At 37.6% G+C, this 9,677-nt stretch overlaps 1 protein-coding gene across 1 annotated transcript in view; it reads left to right on the top strand.

The window, feature by feature from the left end:
* prkchb (protein kinase C, eta, b) overlaps window positions 1-9,677 on the top strand; it is a 24,207-nt gene that overhangs the window by 10,655 nt on the left and 3,875 nt on the right. The window contains exons 10-12 of the mRNA XM_016277396.1: window positions 1,049-1,203; window positions 6,405-6,543; window positions 6,643-6,831. Coding sequence (XP_016132882.1) covers window positions 1,049-1,203; window positions 6,405-6,543; window positions 6,643-6,831 — 483 coding nt within the window. The remainder of the gene's footprint in view (window positions 1-1,048; window positions 1,204-6,404; window positions 6,544-6,642; window positions 6,832-9,677) is intronic.

Genomic DNA, 9,677 nt, shown 5'->3' with positions numbered 1-9,677 from the left:
TTTTTATTTAAGTTCTTTTGGACTGAAGCAATGCAACACCCGCTGAGTGGCATTAAACAGCTTGAAAGATCAAAGACCATTTTTAATATAACTTCGACTGGATTCATCTGAAAGAAGAAAGTTATATACACTTAGGATACCTCGGGGGTGAGTAAAACGCAGCCTAATTTTCATTTTTGGGTGAACTAACCCTTTAAGGCTGTATTTATTTGATCAAAAATACAGAAAAAAACTTTTGTGAAATTTTTTTTTATGCAATTTCTAATATTGTTTTCCTATTTTAATATTCTTTAAAATATTATTTATTTCTTTGATGCAGCACTGAATTTTCATCAGCCATTACTCCAGTCTTCAGTGTCACATGATCCTTCAGAACCTGTGATAATTTTTTCTTTGATTCCTTGGTGAATAAAAAGTTAAAAAGCATTTATTCAAAATAGAAAACAGCATTTATTCAAAATAGAAATCTTTTCTAACAATATTAGTCTTTTCTATCACTTTTTATCCATTTAACACATTTTTAAACGCTTTTTATCTATTTAACATATATATTTTGAATAAACACTGTTATTTTTATCTTTTATTCATCAAAGAATCCTGAAAAAAGTATCACAGGTCCTAAAAAATATTAAGCGGCACAACTGTTTCCATCATTAATTTTAAATCAGCATATTAGAATGATTTCTGAAGGATCATGTGACATTGAAGACTGAAGTAATCATGCTGAAAACTCAGCTTTGCGTCACAGGAATAAATTACATTTTAAAGTATATTAAAATAATTTTTTTTTTAATTAAGTCGCAATAATATTTTACAAAATCACGTTGTTGTTGTTTTTTTCTGTATTTTTGATCAAATAGATACAGCCTTGAATATCTTACTGATCCCAAACTTTTGAATGGCAGTATTTTGTACTGCATCACTGTGTTTTAGTACACAAGTACACATACTGTAGTTGAAAATGCTGGAAGGAGTACAATCATATATTCCCTTACTTTTATAAAATGTTTTTCCATGTGTATGCTAACCTGTGCTATTAATTTCTCAGGAGCGGTTATTCTTTGTCATGGAGTTTGTAAATGGTGGTGACCTCATGTTCCACATCCAGAAGTGCAGGCGTTTTGACGAGCCACGAGCCCGGTTTTATGCCGCAGAGATAATTTCGGCCCTTATGTTCCTTCACTCCAAAGGCATCATTTACAGGTGAGGAATACTGAGGATTATTTTAACATTTCACATTTCCTGTCATTAAATTACTTTTGAGCTAGCTGTGGATGTAATAGTTTCCTTACTGGTTTAATGTACAAAACATTTAATTCCCTAATTTAAGAAGAAAGTGTATTTGAAATCCATAATGTTCAGCAGAATATACTGCAGATGTTCACACTCCAATGCCACTGCCCTCAGTTATTTGCTTTGACATGCCTGTGAAATCTTGTCTGCGCATGTCCAGACACACTTAGTCAGATTTTACAGACAGTCTCCACCCCTGGCTTAGTCGTCCTTTTCCATGACGTGACATTGTGCTCTTCCTGGCTGTAATCACATGACCTTTGCCTACCTGAGTAAGCTTTCTGATCACCCCTGTAATAGAGCCAAGCCCAAATATAAACACATCTGACAAACTGCTTTCCCGTTCAAATAAGGCTTGTGGCATTTACGAGCTTCCCTGCGGGACCTTTAGAGGAATGCTGGCGAACTCTGCTGAACCCCTGTCATCTTTACAACCATATGGCCCCTTTTATGGCCACTCTCACCTTTCCTTTTGATTTTATTGGGCTTTAAAGCTAATTATTTTAGGGTAATTATAACACTTCTGTGAAGTGAAGCTTAAGGGGGGAATGATAAAGAGTCTTGGGAAAGATGGCAGTGTTGTAGTGCAAGAGGACATTTTGAGTGAGGACTTGATCTGATGTTACAGCCCTGCCCACTGCCCAGCATGCAATGGAGCTAATATTACATAAGCTGTTTACTCAAGGAAACAGAGAGCACGAGGGAGGGAGAGAGAGAGAGAGAGAGAGAGAGAGAGAGCGGCCTGTGCACTGCTCTGTTTATCACATGATTTTGTTTGTTACGAAGTGCAATATAGTATGCACAGAGATTATTCCAAATATATACACTCTAAAAAATGCTGGGTTGTTTCAACCCAATGTTGGGTCAAATATGGACTAACCCAACTGTTGGGTTAAATTTTGATTACATTTTTAAATTAACTTTTTAACCCAACAGTTGGGTTTGTCCATATTTGACCCCATTTACGAGCTTCCCTGCGGGACCTTTAGAGGAATGCTGCCGAACTCTGCTGAACCCCTGTCATCTTTACAACCATATGGCCCCTTTTATGGCCACTCTCACCTTTCCTTTTGATTTTATTGGGCTTTAAAGCTAATTATTTTAGGGTAATTATAACACTTCTGTGAAGTGAAGCTTAAGGGGGGAATGATAAAGAGTCTTGGGAAAGATGGCAGTGTTGTAGTGCAAGAGGACATTTTGAGTGAGGACTTGATCTGATGTTACAGCCCTGCCCACTGCCCAGCATGCAATGGAGCTAATATTACATAAGCTGTTTACTCAAGGAAACAGAGAGCACGAGGGAGGGAGAGAGAGAGAGAGAGAGAGAGAGAGAGAGCGGCCTGTGCACTGCTCTGTTTATCACATGATTTTGTTTGTTACGAAGTGCAATATAGTATGCACAGAGATTATTCCAAATATATACACTCTAAAAAATGCTGGGTTGTTTCAACCCAATGTTGGGTCAAATATGGACTAACCCAACTGTTGGGTTAAATTTTGATTACATTTTTAAATTAACTTTTTAACCCAACAGTTGGGTTTGTCCATATTTGACCCAACATTGGGTTGAAACAACCCAGCATTTTTTAGAGTGTATTAAAATATTCTCATCATGCCCGTTACAACATTTCAGCATAGATTTTACGGGACCACCTGTAACACAGCTCTTTTATAATCCAGCAGTACAACGATTCGTTGACCTCTGAGTCATCAAGCTGTTCCTCTCCACTTTACCTTACTTACTCTCGATCCTATATTAGGGGCTGCTGTAATGCCATGTAATCTGGCTCTGCTCTAATCTGAGGACTGGACTATACCGGGTTCATTCAAGAACATCGGACAGTGCATGACGGAAACGAGGAGTGCATTAATGACTTTAGTGTTTTAGTCTCACTTCAGGAGGTTCTACCCGCAGGCTTGGAGAAACTGCAAATGCAGTGTTTATTGACCTCTCAAACGGTTCCACTGTTTCTAAAGTACACGTGGTTTCCAAAAGGGTTTCAGAAAGGAAGCTCTTTCTATTGTTGTTTTAGTTTTTTTTTTAATGAAAGGTATAGTTCACACAAAAATGAAAATTTGCAAAAAAATGTACTCATCTTCAGGCCATCCAAGATGTAGATGAGTTTGTTTCTTCATCTCAACAGATTTTGGGAAATCTAGCATTACTTGCTCACCAATGGATATCCTCTGCACTGAATGGGTGGCGTCAGAATGAGAGTCAAAAAACATCACAATAATCCACATAGCTCCATCAATTAACATCTTGTGAAGTGAAAAGCTGTATGTTTACAATAAACAAATCTATTTTGAGAGTCCTCTATCTATAACATTGCTTTCCCCAGTGAAACATTTGTCCATTTGAATCAGGAGAGAAATATGCACAGATCAAGCACAGTATGATTTTCTGAACAAATATGTTAGTGGATTTTTTTAGTTAGAGGACAACAGGTGATGTACCTTTTCACTGGAGGAAGTGTTATAATGGATTATGGGCTTGTATTTGAGCCAGTCATTATTTGATGGACTGGAGTTGTGTGAATTACTTGTGGATTATTGTGATGTTTTTATCAGCTGTTTTGACTTTCATTCTGACGGCACCCATTCACAATAGAGGATTTACGGGTGAGCAAATAATGTAAAGCTATAAATTTCTCCAAATCCGATGAAGAAACAAACTCATCTAATTCTGGGATGGCCTGAGGGTGAGTAAATTATCATTACATTTAAATTTTTGGTGAACAATTCCTTTCATTGATAAACCATTTAATTTTTTTAAAGTCATATTTATGGGCTTTTGCCTTTATTTGACACAGGACAGTAGGGAGCAGACAGGAAAGCATTGGGTGAAGTGAGGGGGGTGGGATCAAAGGCCCTCAAGACGGGAATCAAATTCGGGTCACTGTGAGCACAGTTGCGCTATATGTCGGCACACTAGGCTATCGGTGCCAACAAACCATTTATTTTTTATCAGAATAGTTGGTGCTTGAAAACTTTTGTTGCAACATTGCAAGAGACTTTGGTTGTTTTACGTAGAGAAGAAAGTATGCGGTTACGTCACTGATGGTTGGGCAGAAGAGAGACTTGTCCATTTGTACAGGGCCTGAAATATTTCTGCCAGTTCTCCAGCTGCAGACTTGGGCTGTGGTTGATGGCCAGGCTGGTGAGTCTGCCACGTTGTTATTTTTGCTAGCGCCAACTCTCCGACATTGCGAGCGTGAGGCTCTGCATGTCTCTGTTCTTGTTCATTAGGCATGAAGTATAGCAAGTTAAGATATATTTTTGATTTTCTTGTCATTCTCCCTCTCTTCCATTTGTGCCATTTACTTGATTCATAAAGCAAGAATAACCTTTGTATAAATTGTTTGAGATGAAACAAGAAGACACCTATATTTTAAAATGTATATTATTTAGCTGAATTTCCAGCATCCTTCAGAAATCCATGATCCTTCAGAAATCACTCTAATATGCTGATTTGCCATTCAAGACACATTTCTTATTATTATTATCAATGTTAAAAACAATTGTGCTCCTTAATATGACCAAAACACAATGTCTATATGTGACCCTGGAGCACAAAACCAGTCTTAAGTTGCTGGGGTATATTGTAGCAATAGCCAAAAATACATTGTAGGGTCAAAATTATTGATTTTTCTTTTGTCAAAAACCATTAGGATATTAAGTAAAGATCATGTTCCATGAAGATATTTTGTAAATTTCCTACTTGAAATATATTAAAACTTAATGTTTGATTATTAATATGCATAGCTAAGAACTTCATTTGGACAACTTTAAAGGCGATTTTCTCAATATTTGGATTTTTTTTTTTGCACCCTAAGATTCCAGATTTTCAAATAGTTGTATCTCGGCCAAATATTGTCCTATCCTAACAAACCATACATCAATGGAAAACGTATTTATTCAGCTTTCAGATGATGAATAAACCTCCATTTCGAAAAATTGACCCTTATGACTGGTTTTGTGGTCCAGGGTCACATATCATTAACAGTGTTGCACATACATTGAAGTATTAATACCCTGACTGAATGAAGTAGTGAGTGATGGGATCAGAGTGTTTGCTTTAAAACACTCTGTTCTTTGTTGTTTTCTAGGTAATGTGGCAGAGTCACGCGCTTTTAACAACATAGAAAAGAGGTCACCTCTCAATGTCTCCTCTGTTAATTGTGTTCTAATGAAATCAGACCAAATTTCCTTGGGAAACTTTGACCACAACAGGCTGTTAGTCCAATTTACATTCCGTCACTCTCTTTTCCACGGGATCAATATGCTTCTCCGTCTCTGATGACAGGAGACTGAATGCTGCTTCTTGTACTGATTACTCTTCACCCTTGTGTCAAGCATGCAAGCATTTGCACTACATGCTCATTTTGTCATTGTGTGTCAATACTATTTGAACTCTGTGAACCCCATTTGTTATCTACCACGATGTGTTTGCAATATTTTGTTTACATTTTTGTGCTACTACAGGCTGTTCACTTGTTATTGATGACTTAATGCTTAGGCACACATGAGTTGTAATACCTGTCATTCATAAAATTAAACAAATCCTGCAGTCCATTTATAAAATATTTTGGCTATGTAAGGCATTTAATAATTGCTTTTAGCTACCAGTAAGAGTATTCTCTGCTGCATAGAATGCATTTTAACATGTTTAAATAAATTCAGCGGAATTACACAGATTAAGTAAAGAAAATCCATACGATTTTTGTATTTAGTCAAAGTAAAAAAGTAATGGTATTTTTTATGGATAAATAATAGTTGATTTTTGAAATAAATAAATAATATAATATATTTAAAACCTGTATTCTCGTGTATTCAAGGTGCAAGGAAAATATGTAAAAAATATTATCACTTATTTGATGGGTACACCCTGTGTTATTTTATTAATATCATTGTAGTATATAAATTTTTATTTTTATATTTCTAGTTTTCATTTCCATTTTAGTTTACGTTTTAGTCATTTTGTCTACTTGGTTTGTATTTTAATTCTTCAGCTTACTTCAGTTTGATTTCAAATAGTACATTTTGTAGAACGCAAGATCACTTACTACAGCATGGTAAAAATGCCATCCTGTTTTGTTTTTCTATCAAAGAGACCTCAAACTGGACAATATTCTCCTGGACAGAGATGGCCACTGCAAACTGGCAGATTTTGGCATGTGCAAAGAGGATATACGTGAAGGAAAACTCACTAGTACCTTCTGTGGGACTCCCGATTATATTGCACCTGAGGTGATCATCACTAAAAGATCATTTAAAAGAAGATGGTGCTTAATATTTGGGAGTGTGTTCTCTTCCTGTATAGCCTGTTTTATGTTGTGTCTCTCTCAGATCATCCTGGAGGAGCTGTATGGTGTATCAGTGGACTGGTGGGCTCTGGGTGTGCTGCTTTACGAGATGCTGTCAGGTCATGCTCCATTTGAAGCAGAGACTGAGGACGAGCTGTTTGAGTGCATCCTCAAAGATGAGATCATTTATTCATCTTGGCTCAGCAACGAGGCAGAGGACATCCTTAGAGGAGTGAGTCTAGATCTACAGTCAAAATATCAGACTCGTTGCTCCGGCCGGGACACGGCATCAACAGTATGGTAGGGGCGTATCATTTCCGTCTCACGCTTGAGGTATTCGGACAATCACAACGCACTGGATAGCTGGTCAATCAGAGCACACCTATGACCCCTTTAATGTTAAAAAAACACATTTTTTTTTCAAATACATTATTGTAGGTCCTCTATGCCCCGTCTCTCTCAAACGCTTCATTTTTACAAAGCCCCCTCTTTTGACAAGCGCAGTCTGCTCTGATTGGCCAGCTGACCCAGTGCATTGTGATTGGCCGAACACCACAAGCACGCATCGGAAATATAACGCCCTTTACTATAATCACGAGCTTCAAGCTTTCAAAGTAAATATCAAGACAGTTAATAATGTTGTTAATTTTACCATCAGTTCAAGCCCGAAAGGGCAACAGAGTACACAAGCCGCTGTTAAGACAGCTGAGGTGCTATGATTTCTGACAGGCTGTTCACTCTCCTGTGATGTGACCCTGCTCCCCTCACACACACACACACACACGACGCGTTAAGGGGATTGCACACCAGACGAGAAGCGCAGTGCCCCGTCTAGGACAACTCGAGGTATCGCACACCGGACGCGCACATTCTATACGAGCAAGCTGAATTTCGAATCAAGTTCTGAGCTGCGAGATGGGTGGGTTTTAACTTAATTTATTATTATTTTAAATATATTATTCTAATTGATAATAGCTGAGTTTTGAACGTTAATCAGTGAAAAGAATCTGTGTTATGATAAATCTGTTATTGTTTTGTTGTATCTGTTGTCTAGGCAACTATGTTACATTGGCCAATACTGTAATATTTTGCGTATGTAAAAATGTCTCGAGAAAAATAAAAGATTAAAAGGACTACGTTTATTATACATTTAATTCTATATGTTTACATTTTATTCAAGCTGTAAAACTAATGTATGTAGTATTTTGAAGAAGTGGTATCTTGGTATAATGTATTAACAACGATTTGAGTCAAATATGATGTTATTTAATATAAAACTATGCAGATGGCGCTCTGTGGCGCGGCAGTAATTTGAACAGCGTCCTGAGTCGTAGCTGGGCGCCGATTGGCGCCGCCAGTGTGCGTACTCTCATAGAAAACAATGTGTTCGAATTTTAGAGACGTGGTGTGGCGCTGTGCTTCTCGTCCGGTGTGCGACCCCCTTTACTCTGCACTGCGCAAAACTCCGCATTTGAACAGTTAATAGCAAATACTTAAACTAATAACAAAACATACTTACAGTGGCTGATTCAGAAGCGCCAGATTGTCATTGCAAAGTCGGAATTTACCCTTTTTTTTTTTTAGAAATAGCCTTTGTGCACAGCCAGCCTTGTACTCTTCTAGGTTCAAAAAACTGTCGTCCATAAAATGCGTTGCACAAATTCGAACATCTGGGTTGTGCTGTTCTGTTGTAAATAAATCTTAACCAATGATTCCTAATTGTATCTACTTCTGGAAGGCCAAATAAAGTACTTTTGCTTTTGCACTGAAATACACAGCGTCTCCCTGACATGGCTGCATCAACACGACTGCTGTTCCTGAAACCACGCCTTCTTTCTTTGCGTGCACATTTGGGCGGCATTATGCTAATATTTCCACATAGTGACGTAGATATGTAGGGGCGTGTTAGAACGAGCCGTTTAGGTAGGCGCTGCTGACTCTTAACTTTTATAAAGAATATCTCTTTGGATTTGAGACTTTAGTCTTTGCAACTTTACAGATCTTCTTTATGCACCAAAAGCTTGTAACACTCCAAAGAGAAAGGAAAACTTGAAATCGCATCATATGACCCCTTTAAACAAAGGTTGCACTTTAAAAGTTTAATTTCAATCAGATTAAGACAGTTTGTCTCAATAAAAGGTCTTGAAAAAGTAATTGTAGCTCAGCTTCATCCAGCATTGGATTTTAAAAGACAGAGGTATTAGTCATGTATTTAACCTTCAAATATATAATTTTATATTCTACATTCTGTCTCTACAGAAATAAAATAATATCCTCATCTCCTTGTCTATGACTACATGTCATTAACTGTGTGTGAAGCTGTAAGGACCAGGACGGCAAAGTGCAAATGCTAAATTAAAATAAAACCAGAGCAGTGAAGACTGTAGCTCAACTTCACAAAAAAGCCTTGTAGCTAGATTATAACTTCATATGTAAAACACTCACAGACGTCACTTTAATGAAATCCATTTTGTTTTGCATAGCAAGTAGATCCCTACAATTCAGCCCGGGCCCGATGGGCCCTGACTTTTTTACGCCCCTCTGGCCGGGCTTTGGGCCAATTTTCACATCATAGTTCAGACGCGGGCCGGGCCTCTGGCCTGTTTTAGGCTTCTCCTTATTTTTTATATTTTAGACATCCATCAATTAGTGATGAAAAAAATTGCCTCGCTGGTGGAAACAACACGAGACCGTGCTACCGCGACTGTCGAGCGGCTCGACGGTGTTGCCGTCAGCGCAGCTGAACAGTTCTGCGTTCAAATGCAAGCAATAGGCTTAAGCTTGCCGCAAAGCACCGGCAAAAGTAATTACCATAAATGTGACAGGGGGAAATAGTAAGGAGATATTTGAGTTATTTACTAATAAAGTAATTAGTAAGTTAATTACTACGTTAAGTAGTAATTTAAAGCTTTCTATAGATATATTTATCATGTCTGTGAGACATGTATTCGCTGAGTTTTGGTAAATTTTTGTGAAGCGCTCCTATTCAAGACGAGACGGCAGAAAACGCATCATGTTTTTTTTCTTTATTTTATAAAAGCACAACGTTTTGTTGATATTGTGAGTGCACACAAATAA

Source organism: Sinocyclocheilus grahami, unplaced genomic scaffold, assembly GCF_001515645.1.
Source record: "Sinocyclocheilus grahami isolate Dianchi unplaced genomic scaffold, SAMN03320097.WGS_v1.1 scaffold111.1, whole genome shotgun sequence".
Taxonomy (NCBI): Eukaryota; Metazoa; Chordata; class Actinopteri; order Cypriniformes; family Cyprinidae; genus Sinocyclocheilus; species Sinocyclocheilus grahami.
This window is presented reverse-complemented; position numbering and strand designations above follow the sequence as displayed.